Raw genomic sequence first — 17363 nt, 5'->3', positions numbered from 1 at the left:
GGTTCTAAGTCTCTGTAGCTGTGGCCTGCATTTCTAATCTCTCCAAGAAATGCTTAAATAAATTGTCCACATGTAGCTCAATTAGTTGACCTCTAGAATTGCTGGGCATTAGAGATGGAAGAGGGAGAATGGAGTGGTGCTCACTGTTTATCCCCTGATCCCCTTTCCAAGTAAGGTAAATGGGGCACCCATATTTTCATATTTAAGTGACATTAAATTAATTTGGCTTTGGAAATTCCCTTAACATGATTGAAATAATTTGAGATACTGTGAGACCTTGCAAGAATTGGCTGAGCCATGATGGGACACAGAGCTGCTAGAAATCCTAAGTCACCCGGCACTGGATCACTGTTGAACATCACGATGGAGCCGTGCCTGGAGAAGGGGTTTTGGGGGGCAGAACTGCTGACTTATGCCACCAGGACCAGATGCCAGAGATCCACACTCAACACTGGCCCAGGAGTTGCTCACGTGGAACTCTTTAGACTATCGGCAGAGCCCTAAAATGAAGGGCTTTGATGCATCTCCTTTCCTGTGCATGGCAGACCCAGGAAGCAGATGGAGGACGGTCCAGGGAGAGCAGTGTGATGAGGTGAAGCATGACTGGCACTTGATTTCTGATCTTGACTGTTGCCAAGGTGCTGTGGGACCTCGGGGGAAGTTCCTTCCCCTCTGCCTCCCCTCTGGGAGACAGCGCCCTCCCTTGTGAAATGGAGAGGTTGACCCCCTTTGTTGCAAGCAATCAGTAGCAAAATGTACAGGGATAATTGCAGCATGGAAGCAAGGTATGGTTTTGTGATCTCTACCCAGAATCGATTTAATTGGATTTCCAATCAATTAAATAAATGGAACAGATTCGATTGTTGATGAATAGAGCAGAATTATCCAGAAAACTGTCAGTTAGGTCACATTTTCCCCTTTTGTGGGGAAAATGGGAGTTTTCTTGGAGTGCTAGTGTAAGTTGTCTTTGAGACTCAACTCCTAGAGACCTTGAAGAGCAGAAAGCCCCTTCTGATGGCTCTGGATCTGACTTCCTCTTTCCTTTACCCTCTCCAGGATTGAGCTCCGGGCCCTGGGCAAGATCTCGGAAGGAGAGGAGCTGACAGTGTCCTATATCGACTTCCTTAACGTCAGCGAAGAGCGCAAGAAGCAGCTGAAGAAGCAGTACTACTTTGACTGCACCTGTGAGCACTGCCAAAAAAAGCTGAAGGATGACCTGTTTCTGGGGGTGAAAGATGACCCAAAGGTACATGTGGCCCTGCCACTGGGGTGTTTGCGACCCTCTTCTCCACGAGCCCACGAGGCTGGCGTTCACTGCTGACCAGCGCCCCCTGGTGGCTAGTTCGTGGAGAACCAGCCTGTAACTGTCGGAAAGGTGTTAATGGGAGGTGGACCTTCGGAGCACTGATAACAGGTCCCAGCTAGTGTCCTGGGGCCACCCCTTGCCAGCCAGGAGTTTACACTGGGAAGTTGCTCGGTTTTCTCATCTATAAAACAGGAATGATAACACCCAGTAGACGGGGTTGTTAAGAGGATCGAACAAAATAATATATGTAAAGGGAGTGGCAATATAGGGTTGGCACTGAGTAAATTTTAGTTCCTCTCTTTACCCTTTTGCTGGTTAAGTAATGCTGGGAATTTCATATATTGAGACCAGATGGGCAAAGAGACTAGTTGCCTGGTTATCACAAAGGTATTCCTAGTCCCCTGGGAATGGATAATGTGGACATGGGGCAATGTGGAGGCCGGCTAACGTGCTTAACTCCTGAGTAGCCTGTTGTCTCGTTGATGGTGAGACCACTGAGCAGCTGAAGGATCATGGAAGGGGATGTCAGGAGCTCAGCTAAGCTGGGAGAGAGCCCAGCAATGGTATCAACAAAAGGCTGAAACTGGCCACCTCCTGTTCTGTATTCCCCCATGGAAGGGAGCACAGGTGGAGGTCAGGGCACAGATGTGGGGGATCTTCTCACTGCTGGGGCACTCAGAACAAAGGGTTCCATCACTTTTATAGATTCTGAGGTGGGGAGGGAGAGGGAGAGGGTGTGGGGGAAGGGCTAGGAGTGGAAAAGTGCTGGGTACTAGGTTGGAGTGAGAGAGAGAGTCTTCAAATTTCCTTCCTCCTCCCCTGTAAGGCCTAGGAATGAAGGCCCCTGGCTGGGAATGAAATTGTGCAAGGAACATGAGCAGCAGAGGGCTGGACTCCCTTCAGAGACTGTTCGGAGGGCACTTTCCCCCACAGGCATGCCAGGTAGAGCCTTTGTAATTGTGGTCAGGTCTGAAAAATTACACATAGGTTTTTAACCAGGAGCTGGACTCCTGTGGGGAGGCTTTCTGAGCCCCTCTCTATAGCCCATAGGCCGCCAGTACACTTAAGATACAAATACACAAATGTGCTTCTTGGTGAGCTTAACTTCTGCATTGTATGTGTGAGCAGAAGTTTGCCTCTGATTAGAGCAAAGACTATGAGCAAAACTGACTTCTAGGTACAGACAGTGGTGCCACTCTCAATTAATTCGTTACTCAATGCTATCAGTGCTAATGTTCAGATAACACTATTTCCCCACTTGATTCATTTCTCTCATTCATCCTCTGGCCATTCTAGACTTTTTTTTTTTTTTTTGCCACTAACTTTTTTTTTTTTAAGATTTTATTTATTTATTTGGTGGGGTAGGGAGAGAGTACGAGTGGGGAAGAGAGGCAGAGGGAGAGGCAGACTCTGCACTGAGCAGGGAGCCGGACATGGGACTCCATCCCAGGACCTTGGGATCATGACCTGAGCCAAAGGCAGACGCTTAACCCACTGAGCCACTCAAGTGCCCTGCCACTAAGTTATTTTTATTCTTAGGATGTAATATTTGTTACTCTTTGTCCAAACAGTTCTACTTCCAAGAATTTACCCAGCAGAGTTACTTACACATGTGCACAAAGGTATGTGTATAAAGAGATATGTTGCAGCATTGTTGAGAACAACTGAATAAAACCTAAATAATCACCAATTGGGAAAATTTAAATTAAATTACCTTGCAGTCACTCAAACCAATGAGGTAAATTTTTGTGGACAAATATGGAATGAGCTCTTTTTAAAAAAAAGATTTTATTTATTTATTTGACAGACAGAGATCACAAGTAGGCAGAGAGGCAGGCAGAGAGAGAGGAGGAAGCAAGCTCCCCGCTGAGCAGAGAGCCCAATGTGGGGCTTGATCCCAGGACCCTGGGACCATGACCTGAGCTGAAGCAGAGGCTTAACCCACTGAGCCACCCAAGTGCCCCTGGAATGAGCTCTTTAAGAGAAAAGAATGTAAGCTCTTTAAGGGAAAAGAATTAAGGGCCAAACACTGCCACTGCATTGGTTCGCTAGGGCTGCCATAACACAGTACCCAGAAGTGGGCGGATGACAACAGAGATGTACTCTTTCCCAGTTCTGGAGCCTGGCAGTCTGAAATCAGCATGTAGGCCAGGTTGGTTCCCTCTGGGGACCGTGAGGGGAGGCTCTGCTCCAGCTTCTCTCCTTGGCTCTCAGATGGCTGTCTTCTCTCTGCGTCTCTTCACAGTGTGTGTTTCTCTGTCTTCACCTGATATTCTTTTTATAAGGACACCAGTCATATTGGATTAAGGACCCCGCTACTCCATTAAGACCTCATCTTAACTAATTAAGTCTGCAGTGACCTATTTCCAGTAAGGTGCATTCTGAGGTACTGGGGGTTAGGACTTGAACATATGAATTTGGGAGGATGGAATTCAATCCATTACACTGTTTATAAACTATCATTTATAAAAATACTACCATTTATAAAAAATAAAAGGGACACGCACTCTCTCTCTCTCACACACACACACACACACACAGATCCATGCACACATATGCCTGTGTAAGCATAGTCAGGCTTGATACAGATGGTAGGAGGAGGAGAAGGCTGTAAACAATACATCAGTGATGCTTGGTATGGACAAATTGAGAGTCACCCTTCCCGGACAGGATACAAAGGAGTTGGGACCCATGAATTATTATGTGTGTGTGTGTGTTTTTTAAAAGATTTTATTTATTTATTTGAGACAGAGAGAGAACCAGAGTGGCAGAGCCCGTGCACGAGCAGGGGGTGTGGGGGCAGAGGGAGAGAGAGAAGCAGACTCCCTGCTGAGCAGGGAGCCTGATGCAGGGGCTCCATCCCAGAACTCCAGGATCATGACCTGAGCTGAAGGGAGAGGCTTAACCGATGGAGCCACCCAGGCACCCCAATACGGGATTTTTGTTTTTCACAAATCAAACATTCTATATTCTGGGAAATGTATACTGGCACGTGTATGCAGAGCAAGGAACAGTACCATAGGAGCTACAGGAAAGAATAAGCTCCTGTGTCCACCCTCGTCCTGACATTCTAGAACCTGTGGGATAATGTGTTTTATCTGTAATCCAGCCAGTCTTCCTTCCTGATGTGTGGCCCTGGGTATTTGTTTCATAACTTGCTCCCACCATTACTTAATTTTTTGTTAAGAAACCAGACTCTTTTCTCCCTTCCAAAGTTAAATGTATGTGGTAACCTGGATAAAAATAAAAACCAAATATTTTTAAAAATGAGAAAATAACACCACAATGTAGAACATTCCCCTGAACTGTAGCTTTGGAGCCTCCCTGTTTAGGTTGCTTGGGTTTTTCTTTTCTCTCTCCCCAGCACTCACCCCTGGTTTTCACAATAGGAAGGTACTAGTTTTTCAAGGTTGGGGAGCCAGCGTCCCTCTTTTTTCTTCTAGCCCTTCTCCCTTCAGTGACTCCTCCCCCTCTGCTGACTCCTCCCCTTCCTCCTCTTGTCTTCCTCTGGCTCCTCCTCCACTGTCATTTCCCCCTGCTCCAGTTCCTTACTCTTTCCCTCCTGGTTGTCTATTTTGTGTTTCTAGGGAGGGGAATCTCTCTCTGTAGGGTTCCTTAAATCCTAGCTGTGGATCATGCTTTCCTCTTGCCTTTACTCTGAAAAGTGGAGCCAAGTGGAACAGCCCCATTTCCTTTCTCAGAATAGCTTTATCACAGGTTGCACATGTAATTAACAAGCTTCTAACCAGGTTGTTTTGAGAATCTTGGCAGTTGCCTCCTTGAAAAAATTTGATTCACTTCCAGAGCTTGAAGTAACACTCTTCCTTTCAACGTCAAATCGAACAAGACTTTTTATTAACATCTGACCACTTGGTATTCTCCAACTCTACCCTGCAAGCTACCGATTACTGCAGAAGATTCACTAAGAATTTTGAGTTTTAAAGATGATGGAACTTAGAGACCGGTGGTCGTAAACTAGATTGATTCTATGAGCCACTGTTAGGGCAACAAGCTATGGATGTTACAAAAAATCTAGGTTTGGCAGACTAGTGGTACACCTCTAGACTACCAGTTACAGAGCTCTACAACCAGGTGAGATGTGGACCCCCTTTTACTTATGTGCTTGATTGAAATGAGTTTAGGAAAGTGAATATGCCCTAAAATGACTTGTCTATAACCAAGACAAGGTCCAAGCCCACAGAAGACTAAGTAGCACTCTGGGACTAGAAGATAGCCAGAAGCCAGAAATCTTGGCCATATTAAAGATCGAGACAAAGGTGAGATCAGGAGTGAGGCCTGTGAGCAGAAGTAACAGCAGCGGTGGCTACCTCAGTGGTGGAGTCAGGCCGTGTGACAAGGGCAGGTAGATATGCAGGATTCCAAGGAGGCCAGGTACAGAGGGAAAAGAGGATAGTCAAAATTGAAGGGATAAGAATTTCAGAGAAGCCAGAGTAGGTGAGGTGAATAGAGGCCTAAGTAGAAAGTCCATTCCTTTAGGAGATCCTGACCCAGAAGCAAGCCGTCCTGGCCAGGGCCTCTCGTACTATAAGGTGGACACTGCCTCACTGGCTCAGGACACCTGGGAAGCTGAGGGAAAATCCTGATCTCCATCTCTTAAGGGAGTGTGTTTTTAAGGGAACGAATGCCCATCCTCCTGTTACTTTTTGATAGCGTGGTGAAGGTGACCTCACAAAACAATGTAGGCAGAAAATCTAAATGAAGCCTCTGAACTCAATTCCTTATAGTGAGAAATTTGGAAAACTGGAGAACTGGTTAAGTAAATTATTTTGGCTTTATACAGTGGAAAACTCTACAGTTAATCAAAGTGGTAATGTGTTTTTATATTGGTATGGGAAAATATCCATACCTACTGAGTGAAAGAACAGACTATAGACAGAAATCTGGTACACTTCCAGTTGGAAGAACTATTTGTGCTGTTGGCATATACACACACGCCTGTGTACACCTACGGAATGCAGTTCAGCCAGTAGGTGCTGATAAGGCCGTAATCGACATGCTTCCTGTTTATGGTCAGTGTCTGTTCTGATTGGTCAGTGCCTTTCCTGGCCAGTTGTTAAATATTTTAAATATTATGCCTATATGTATGCATTGGAAAATGTTCCTTGAAATGGTGTGTTCATCGTGGAGTGGATTGTAGGAATTTCTATTTTTATTCCCTACTTTTTTCATATGTTTTGATTTTTTACAGTTTCCATCTATCAGTTTTGTGGGGCCCAAATAAATAATGAAGTATTTTCATTTTGGAAAAAAGTTTTATCAGATATGCCTAAGCAAAAAAAAAAAAAAAAAAAAAAAAAAAAAAAAAAAAAAAGGAAAAAAGAAAAAGAAAAAGTTAATTCCAGAAAGGAGTTTCTCATATGGACAAGCACAGCAAGTAAACTTTTTCTTTGGAAATTGAGAACTTTGGCACTTCTTTCTTCAAAATTGTGATGCCTTCATGGGCTTTTTAATTGAGATACCTCTTTCCCTGAAAAGCAAAACCTCATTCTTTAAAAATAAGATCATTAGGGGGGTACCTGGGAGGCTCAGTCAGTTAAGTGTCTGCCTTCGGCTCAGGTCATGATCCCAGGGTCCTGGGACTGAGTCCCACATCAGGCTCCTTGCCCAGTGGAAAGCCTGCTTCTCCCTCTGCCTCTTGCCCTGCTTGTGCGCTCACCCTCACTCTCTCTCTCTCTGAGACATAAATAAATAAAAAAATAAATACATAAATAATCTTTTAAAAAAGTAAGATCACTAGAAGGGCACCTGGGTGGTACAGTTGATTAAGCATCTGACTCTTGGTTTCGGTTCATGTCAGGATCTCAGGGTCATGATACGGAGCCCTGCATCAGGCTCCTTGTTCAGCACAGAGTCGCTTAAGACTCATTTGCCCTCTCCCTCTGCCCCTTCCCACCTCAAATAAATGAGTAAATCTTAAAAAAAAAAAAAAAATCACTAGACCATTCAGGTAAATGCTATAAGCCTAATGAATCCAGATTTCATAGAGACAGCTGACAAACTCTCTTATGATACAACCTGGTCAAGACAAACAACTAGGAACTGGATGCTAAGATACTTCAGAAGGATCTAAATGCACACAGCCAAAAATACCCTTTTTAATGAATTCCAGTGGCAAACTGGAGTAGAATTTTTTTTGGTCAAGCCTTAAGCTTCAGTCCTCAGCTCTGTGCTGGTCAGTATGTAAATCAGAGTTGAGCAAAGACTAAAATGCATGGGCATATGTGGTTGACTTGAAGTAATGAGGAACAATGGTAAATATTCAGGTGATAGCTAAAAATCCAAAATGCCAGAGAAAATACCACAGAGTTCAAGGTCCGATTTGGCCCTGGGGTCCAAAAACCCAGGCGTGAGTGCAAGGTGGGGAACGACTGGCTGCCAGCAAGGCTCTGGGGCTTGGTCAGTGGAAAGTGCCCCTGAGTCAGAAGCTTGATGAGGGAGCTACAAAGGCTGTAGGGATCTGGAGCTTCCTGTATGGAAGTGAAGCATTCAGAATGAGGAAGGCCTCCATTTTGCACGACACGGAATGTCAAAGATGGCGACTCTGCAGAGATGCAATGGGTTGCTTTGTGAAGGGGGGGTCTAACTCATCATCCCTCTCTTTCCCAGCCATCTCAGGAGGTGGTAAAGGAGATGATACAATTCTCCAAGGATACCCTGGAAAAAATTGACAAGGCTCGCTCTGAGGGTCTGTACCATGAGGTAAGAATTCGTTTTTTTAGGGATGGGATGGGGAAGAGAGCTAAAAGGTTCTTTGGTAAGCGGGGCAGTGGGCGGGGGGAGATGGAGTGGGTGGAGATGGGGAGACTACCAAGCAGGTTGTTTTTCTGGAGGATGTCCCTTGGTTCGGACTGTGACTCTTCTTGTCTTCACAGCCTCTTAGAGGTATGTTGTCAGGGACTGTTCAGCCTACTGAAACTGGGTCTGGGGAGAGCACAGGCAGCCTGACAAATGTCCCTGGGGGATCTGTGATAGTTCAGGTTGGCATCAGAGGTGGAGGAATGGAGATGGCAGTGGATTGCTTGCTTTTTCATAATTGAATGCATGTCCTGGCTACAGTTTTCAGTCTCTACTGAGTATTCAGCCCTGGCTCTCAAAGAAGCAGAAGTTATTAACTGTCTGTGCACTAGAATCATGGACAAGTCCTGATGCTCAGACACTGACCCAGGACAATTTTATCAAAATCTCTTGGGATGGAGCCCAGACATCAGGATTTTTAAAGCTCTCAAGCGATCTCAACAGGCACCCAAAGTTGAGACAACCACCCCCCAACCCCCCTCCCAAGTAAATACTGACCTGCAGAGCATTTCATCAAAGTCACCGGGGCAGCCTGCTGGAAATGCACAGTCCTGTGTCCCACCCCCTCTGATTCATCCAGTCTGCAACAGACTGCGAACCAGCATTTCGTTTCCAAGCTTTTTAAACATCTCAGGCATGTAGCCGGGCTTGGAAACCACTAAGGCATGGCAATGTGAGAGAACAATTTGTGTTCACTTCTGTCTGCTTGTCCTTTATCTTCATCCTCCTCATTTACTCATTCATTGCACATTTTTGAGCCCTTAGTGGGGTGACCAACACAGACCTGCTCCTTCCTTTCCGGGAGTTCTGTCAGGTGGGGAGATGGTTACGTCGATGTGTGTTATTGTACAATATGGAAACCCTGCGTCGGAGGCCTGATATAGGGGCTGGAGCAACCAGAAGGACTGCTCTGGCTCCCTCCTCTGATTTTTTTCTCTTCCGTACAAACTTAGCAGGGCCAGGTGGAGGGCTGGACACTGGTCCCATGGGTTGAAGAGGATTGTCTTTGAGATGAATGGATGTGGGCCCACATTTTGTCACACCCCGACCCAGTTGCCTCATGGGACTGGGAGAATCTCAGAGCAAATTTAGCTTCTGCTCATTTGAAATGGAAGAATTATGTGACATTTCTCCCATGACAGTGGCAAGGCAAGAAGAGAACAATGAGCAACTAAAATCCAGAGACCATTTGACTTTGTAGGGTCAACCTAAGCCTGTGTAGACACATGAGTCAGGCAGGAAAGCTTGACTCCAAGCTGACTGGTGTCAGGCCCTTCTTATTCCTCACCAGAACCAATGCGACACCCTCCTGTTGGGTCTCCTGGCCTCCTGGGAGCCTCTCTGCCAGCTCATCTTGCACACTTTCCTCGGAGAATGATTGTCCAACCTCACTGCACATAAGGACCACCCAGGGGCTTGTACAAACTACGGATGCCAGGGACCACCCCCCACCCGGTCTCCACACAGCCCCAGATATTTGGTTTCACTTGGTCTGAGGTAGGGCCCACACACCATGCCGTTTTTAAAAAGGTCTCCAGGTAATTCCAGAGCCCAACCAGGGTGGAGAATCACAGGAATGGTTGTTAAGATAAAGCATAACTGCTTAGTTTGAATTTTTGCTCCATGTTTTACTACCTGTGTGACTTTGGCCAAGTACTTACCCTCTCTGTGCTTCAGTTTCCTTATCTGGCAAAATGGGAATATTTGTAGTATCTGTGTCATTGTACTGTTGTGAGAATCAAACAGTCTACCAGTCTCTCCCTTTCATAACTCTCTGCTCTCTACTGATCATGAGAACACCTCTCTTTGCTTGTTGCCATGTCAGCCACATCTCCGGCTGTTACCCTCTTCATCCCCACTCGTAGCAAAATAGGACCGTTTTGTTATTCAGATCACAAACTTGGGCTTTTCCACCCCTGTCAGCAATGTCCTGAGCCTTAAAAGAAGGGGTGTCCAGGGTTATGGTGACGCTCCCCTGCGTGAGGGCAGTGGTAATGGACGGGGCCTGTGTCTCCTCCAGGTTGTGAAATTATGCCGGGAGTGCCTGCAGAAGCAGGAGCCAGTGTTTGCCGACACCAATCTCTACACGCTGCGGATGCTGAGCACTGTTTCCGAGGTCCTCTCCTACCTCCAGGCCTTCGAGGAGGCCTCCTTCTACGCCAGGAGGATGGTGGATGGCTATATGTAGGTAGCAGTGCTGGGTCTCAGAAAGTACCCTGGAATGTGTCTGTTTCAGGGTTGGCAAATAGACAGCACACACGTTGCTACTTCCCATTCCTGTAACACCCAGGCATCAGTAATCGATTCTGGTTCTCTCTATCTTTACGACTGAGCATTTTTACCGCAGTACTTTGAGTAGTAATAACCAGATCTTCAGGGCTGGTACCTGCGATGAAACCTATCTGTCATCTCTGGTCTTTCCCACATCCTCCAGCTCATCTATCACTTGGGCAGTGGCTTCTGCTTTTGGTTTTCTTAAGGCTAAGTCCCACTTAATTTAAGTGCTCAGAAAGGTTTGTCTCTCCAGCAGTCAGCATAGGCAACCTTTCTTTTATTAATAAATGAATGAATGAATGAATGAGTGAATGAATGAATAGAAGAGGTGTTAGCCAAGCCTGCTTTCAAACTATAAAATGCAGAGCCCCTGCCATCCCTCTGCCAGTGTCTTCTCTTGCCTTCCATGTCCACATTGGCATGTGACTTTGTATCTTTGGCCAAATGAGTAAGTTGGCACAAGCAGGTTCCCTTTTTTTGCGAGAATGTTATTCATAAACAAAAGCCAGGAAAATGGTGCAATATGCTAAAAGAAAACTATTAGGAGGGTGCCAAGGAGGTGAGAATACAGTTCTGTCCCAAGAAGGACATTCAAGTTCTTTTTATTCCTCTGAACTTCTGCTTTCCAGGAGGAGGGCTGGGGTGTCCCTGAGAGCTCCCCTCTTCCTGTTTTCCCGTGCGGAGTCCTGACTCTTTTGCCCATGAGGACTTGGCTTCGTGGCCCAGGGCAGAGTCTCAGCTCCCACAGCCTCACCGTACGGGGTGTTTGGTAGCTTCTCCCCTTCTCTGTGGCTCAGTCCCTGCTCCATGGGAGGCAGATGCCTCACGGCGCTGGTGGGAGAGCGGATGGACCAAGTCAATGAGGGTACTTGGTAAGTTGTCAGATGCTGTGCAGATGTAAAGAAGGTTGGGATTATCTGTGACAATTATTTGCTGTGTCCCCACAGGAAGCTCTACCACCCCAATAATGCCCAACTGGGGATGGCTGTGATGCGGGCAGGGCTGACCAACTGGCATGCTGGTAACATCGAGGTGGGGCACGGGATGATCTGCAAAGCCTACGCCATTCTCCTGGTGACCCACGGACCCTCCCACCCAATCACCAAGGACCTAGAGGCAAGTAGCATGTCGGGGCTGGGCCTCCTTTTCTGGTCCGAGCTCTCTCTACAGATGGGAGCTGGGTTCTGGACTCTGCTTTTTGGAAAGTCCATAGATTGCCCACTGGAGCAGAAGGAAATTCAGAAATGCTTTAGACCACTCGCCTTGTTTTACACCTGAGCAAACTGAGGCCCCCGGAAGGGCCTAGCCTGGCCATAGTCCCATGGCGAGTGGATGGCAAAGTTGAGGTTCGAAGCCCGAGCTGCTCCAAGCGTGGCTGGAGAAAGCCCACCCAGCAGTGTGCGTGCACCCACGTACGTTGCAAGACGTGCTGTGTAGCATGGAGCTGGGGAGCGCAGACTCTGGAGTCAGACTGCTGGGATTAAACTCCAGCTTCACCCCTTTCCTGCTGTGTGAGCACAGACATGGAATGTGTGCGCCTCAGTCTCCTCAGCAGTAAAATGGACAAAAGGGTAGGGTTGTGATAAGGGTTCCGTGCGTTAATGTGTGAAAAGCACTCAGAACAGTGCCTAGCAAGTGGCATGCTCGTAATAATTGCTGTTTTCCTTTGTGCTTTGAAGGGCTGGTTTGTTTGAGGGTGACGGAGTTCAAAGGACTGTCCTCAGGCAGTATAGTACAGGGAAAGAGGATAGATTTTGGTGTCATAAAATGTCTGAGAAGACTAACTTTATGCCTAGTATACTAAGCTTGACTGCTGTATCCTCAACCCCTCAGTGATGCCTGAGAAATAGTGCTTGAATAGAAATGTGGGAGCCTGGGGCTTTTCTGTGTGTCACATACTATACTCTTCCTGGTCCATTGTGAAGTATGAAGGAATCTCACCTACTTTATGTATGAGGAAACTGAACCCTCAAGGGATTGTCAGTTACCTAAGGTCCCAGAACGTTAGTGGGGACCTGTGTGCAGGAGCCAGGGTTCAAATCTAGGTCCCCTCTGGACCGTTCCTGCAAACAAGCCTTCTTTGCCAAGAACATTCCCTCGAGCGACTCTCTCAGGCATCTGACTCCCTCTCCCTAACAAACCAAGCCCACTCCCAGGACATTAAGCCCCCAGAGGATGAGTGAGTGTGTGTGTGTGTGTGTGTGTGTGTGTGTCTGTGTCAGTGTGTATGACTGTATGTGTCTGTATGCGAGTATGTTTGAGTGTGTGTGAGTGTGTCCTCTGAGTGCGTGCAGCTGAATCTCAGTGACTGGGAGTCATTTACTCTGTTGTCTGCCCTTTACAAAACGACCAAGGTAGGTCGGAAGCCAGTATGTCCCTATAGCCTGTTGTCACTGATGATGGTGTATCTGTGTCCCACAGGCCATGCGGGTGCAGACGGAGATGGAGCTGCGCATGTTCCGCCAGAATGAGTTCATGTACCACAAGATGCGCGAGGCTGCGCTGAACAACCAGCCCATGCAGGTCATGGCCGAGCCCAGCAGTGAGCCAACCCCGGCTCTGTTCCATAAGAAGCAATGAAGCCCTGTCTGGTGGGGGCGGGCTCCGTGCCTGGGGAACTGGGGAGACATTCTGGAGGGAGTGGGTTTCTGGGAAGACCCTTGATGAGTATGTTCACTCTTGTTGCTGTGGGAATGTACTGTTCTGTGTTCCTCAGGTCATTTTGGTTCATTAAACTTAGTTCAGTTCAGCTGAACCCTATCCCAGGCCCGCCTAGCCCAGCTTATCCTACCAATATTTATTGGGTGGAAAGCCCTAGGGATAAAGAAGCTTCAAGTGTCGCTGGGGAGGCAAAATGTAAACAGCTAAAGCAAAGTGTAATAAATGCAGTGGTAAACTGTATGGGGGGCACAGTGGAGGGCATTTGTATGGTATGTGGCGGGGTGTGTAGGCATTGGGAGGGGCATTATGGAGGAGATGACATTTGAGGCGAGGGTGGCAGGTGCCTGGAGCCTCAGGAGGCTGCTCACGGATCTGCATTATCTCTGGGGCTGCTGGTCTCATTCAGGGTCTGGAATACTCAGGTCTTATCCGACGAAGATGGGTGACGTCCGGCTTCCTCAGGTTAGCATGGAACTAAGAAGAAGGGGCCATGTTTGGACCATTTAGGTTCTACTCAGAGAACCAAAACCTCTTAGTAAACATGAGAATGAGGTGAATATGCAGAAAGATGTGTGGCTTTGCCCTAGCCATTGGAGGCCTCAGTTTAAGGCCTGGATTGCAAGTATTATTCAGAAACTATTTCTAAAATACCCAGAAAATGTCTCCTTCCCTCACCTTCACTGCCAAGCTTTGATTCCCTGTGATGTGGGTGCCACTTGGACAATATCTGAGATTTTCCTGGCCATTGGCCAACTAGGATTGAAGTCATAGCAGGATGAACCTGAGGGAGAAACTTGTGCGATGGTCTTGGGTTCAGCAGAATTGGTTTTGGGGAGTTTTATTTGCTGACATGTGCCTGGATGGTCTTTACCGGCTTAGACATCATCATAGGCCCTCAGTAAATTCCTGTTCTTGGTAAGGAATAATTATGATTTCCTTTGCTTAATTTCTTTCACTGCCCATGCCCTGGGATCTCTGCTCTCTCACCTCTCTTCTGGATTAGAAGAATGTCTAATCCAGACTCTGCACGCCTAGGTTAGGATCTCCTTGGTAATGTGACCCACTTGCCATCATGTCCTGGGAGGTTGCTGTGGTTTCCACCCAAGAGTGAGGGTCTTGGAATCAGTCAATCTAGTTGTCCTGTTATCTTCTGGAGTTCTAGAATTCTCACCAATGTTTTAGGGGAATCCTGGAGCAAAGCTCTCCATTAGGGGGTGTCACCAAGTCTTCCAAACCATGACCCCAGAGCTCCAGCTACCATCTTGAAGTGATCCCACCAGGCCCCATATTTGTCACCTCTGCCTCAAATGTTAGTTCCTCCATCCCCCACTTCATCCTCAGAACCACCCGCTGCCTCCCTCTTAACCTCTCCAGTGGCTCTGCAAATATGCCAAAAACTGGTCCAAAGCTCTGTGAGTGTGCTACCTCTTTACAGAATACTCATGCCTGGCATTCAACTGTTCTTCAAGGTTATCCCCTTCTCTAGAAGCTTTCACAGGAAGACTGACAGTCTTCCAAGCCTTCATTCTAATAGGCCTAGAGATGGCTACAGCATTCTCCCAGAAACCCAGAGCACATTCAAATGATCACTCTCCTGACTTCCTGTAAAACTGCCCTCCAAGCCTCTTCCCTTCTTTGTCACCATCCTCTGTGTACCTCTCTGAACACAGGCACTTCTCCACACTCCTTGCCAACCTCAGCTGGCCTTTGGGTGCAGCCCGGAAGTGTTTCATGTGCCCCTCATTGGCTCTCTCCCTTTTGCCCAGTAGCTATTTCAGGCCTTCACCTCTGTTGTCCAGTCTTGTGCTTTGAGCAGAAGCTCATCTCTTGCTTCGTAGAGAAACAGAGGTCAGAAGATGGGACGCCCTCAGTTCTCTTCCCACATTCATGCACGTCTTGTCTGTGCTTGACCTTCTTTCCCTCTTTCTCATGTCAGGAGCCCCTCTCCTCCCACAAAACTAACGCTCCACCTGTGCCCTGGACTCCTCTGATGTCCTCGGCCTTGTTTCACCTGTAATTCCCTCTCCACCCTCTCCACCTTGATGTTCCTCCATCCCCTGCCTTCTTCATCAACAAACATGCTGAGGATTCTTGGATCATAATCTTCGCAGCTAAGTATTGATTTTTAAAGGACTTGTCTCTCATAGTTATCATCTGCCTTTCTTCACTTTCCATTTCTTCCTGAACCCACTGCAGGCTGGCTTCCTGAACTCCACGAATATGGCTCATACAAGGTCACCTCTGGTGGCGTAGCTTCTCGTCCATATTTGGCTTCCTTGCATCAGGTGACACTCCCAACCCTTGATTTCTGAGTATCATTTCCTTGTGATGAACCTCTGATATCCGTGGTTTCTCCATCTTCTTCCCTAACCCCGTTTCTCTACAGGCCACCGATACATTGGCATTTCCTGGGGTTGGGTTTGTTCTTTCTGGTCACTCTTGGTTTGTCCTTATCTCACTCTGCACACACTCCCTGCATGATCCCGGGTAGGCCCTTTGTTGAATCACTACCTTGAGGCTGATGTTCTTAACTCTCTATTCCCAGGCCTTGCTTGTGAGCTTCAGCCCCACATGCTCTCTCGAATGTTCTCCAGGCACATCACACTTGGCACATCCAAACTGAAACTCTTTCTCTTTCCCTTGTCCCCTCTCCCACATCTGTCCCTCAACACCCCGCCAGGAACACCTGACTTCTGTTCTAGTCTCTCACTTCCATTGCATCCTAGACACCAATCTGACCTGCTCACTCATGGGTCCCTGAGTGACTCATGTTCTCCTGGGCCTCTCTTTGAGTTTTGAAACATTTTATCTAAAATATCTGTAACCTGCCAACTCCAGTTCATCTTTCAACATCCAGTTAGAAAATCACCCCTTCAGTGAAGCCTTTCGCCAAGGCCTTAGCTTCTGCTAGCTGCCTGTCTGAGTCTCTGATATCACCTTCAAACCCCCCACCAGAACACTCTCCTCATGGCATCACAGTTGCCTTTTTACTTATCTGCCTCCTCCATCAGATTGTGAACAGAAGCCGTGTCCCTTTAATTTTTTTTTATCTCCAGAACCTAGCCTGGGTCCTGGAATATAGTAGGTGCTCAGTTAATGTGTGTTGAGTGAATGAATAAGTGAATGAACTTGCTTATCTCAGAGCAGAAGAGACATAAAACTGCATATTTTGAGTTTTTATGTTGTAGCAGTCAACAAAGGCCATTAAATCATCTGTATTTCCAAGCAAATGTGTACGGCTTCTTTCTTTGTGACAGTCTATTTAGAACAGCACTGTCTAATAGAACTTTCTGTGATGATGAAAATATATTGTGTCTGTGTCATCAAATATAGTACCCACTCGCAACATGTGACTAAGCTCTTGAAATGTATCTAGTGTGAGTGAGGAACTGAATTTTAAATTATATTTAATTTCAGTTTAAATAGACAATGTGGCTACTGGCTGCTGTAATAGACAATGCAGTTTTAGAGAAGAGGGTACTGTTAAGATTATGGACACTGAGACCAGTGACGTTCCTATGTCAGCTCTCCTAATGTCAGCTGGATGACATAGGACTGGTGATTTCACCCAGGCCTGTTTCCTCAGTTCTACCTACCACACGGACTTGCTGTTGTGAAAGCCCTTTGAACAATGCCTGGCCCATCCTAAGTGCTCCAGGGGCACTCCAGCCATGCTTCTGTCGAGGATCCCTCCCCCTGCAGAGAAGGTGAGGGTGGAGGGCAGACAGGAGCAGCAGTGGGCCGCCAGCTCTGGAGAGCTGACTGTGCCCTTCTCTTCCAGACTCTGCATTCAGCACCATCACGTTGATAGCTCGATGTTGGCCATGGTAGGAATATTTATACTGGGGCAATCGGCTTAACTTTAGAAGAACACATGAATTTTGGGGTGTTGTCCATCTATAAAAATGGAGTTTGCTACATGAAAGTAACAGAACGAATAGTTAAAAACACCATTAAAGAAATCTTTCCTAACCCTGGGGTGAAATCTGCATTCTGAAGCTTGTGCCCCAGACCATGACTAACCAGTCTAGGACCTCTGATTCCTCCCCTTCTGACTAAGCCTCCGCTCACGGCACCACCAGTGTGTCAACAGACACCTGTATTTAGGGCCAGATACAGCCACAGCTTGGGCCAGTTGCTCAGGGTTTTCTTCTGTAAGGGTGCAGGAGGGAATAAGGAGAGTTGGGGCGCGCAGCAGAGAGAATGGCGACATACGGGAGGGCAGTCAGAGGTGCGAGCTCCCGGCCCGAGGTGTGCACATGGTAACAGGTGGTAACATCCAGGGCATGAGGATGAACAGCATTTC

The 17363-nt window shown here is 47.1% G+C and overlaps 1 protein-coding gene across 2 annotated transcripts in view; it reads left to right on the top strand.

The window, feature by feature from the left end:
- SMYD1 (SET and MYND domain containing 1) overlaps positions 1-13283 on the top strand; it is a 39048-nt gene extending 25765 nt beyond the window's left edge. For both annotated transcript variants that reach the window (XM_032880610.1, XM_032880609.1), the window contains 5 exons: positions 1057-1246; positions 7934-8026; positions 10143-10306; positions 11344-11512; positions 12818-13283. In XM_032880610.1, the coding sequence (XP_032736501.1) occupies positions 1057-1246; positions 7934-8026; positions 10143-10306; positions 11344-11512; positions 12818-12976 (775 nt within the window). In that variant the 3' untranslated portion in view covers positions 12977-13283. The remainder of the gene's footprint in view (positions 1-1056; positions 1247-7933; positions 8027-10142; positions 10307-11343; positions 11513-12817) is intronic.
- The last annotated feature ends 4080 nt before the right edge of the window (positions 13284-17363 follow it).

Source organism: Lontra canadensis, unplaced genomic scaffold, assembly GCF_010015895.1.
Source record: "Lontra canadensis isolate GAN:19392208 unplaced genomic scaffold, GSC_riverotter_1.0 scaffold71, whole genome shotgun sequence".
In the NCBI taxonomy this organism is placed as follows: Eukaryota; Metazoa; Chordata; class Mammalia; order Carnivora; family Mustelidae; genus Lontra; species Lontra canadensis.
Note: the sequence above shows the minus strand (reverse complement) of the source record. Positions and strands in the feature narration are given on the sequence as shown.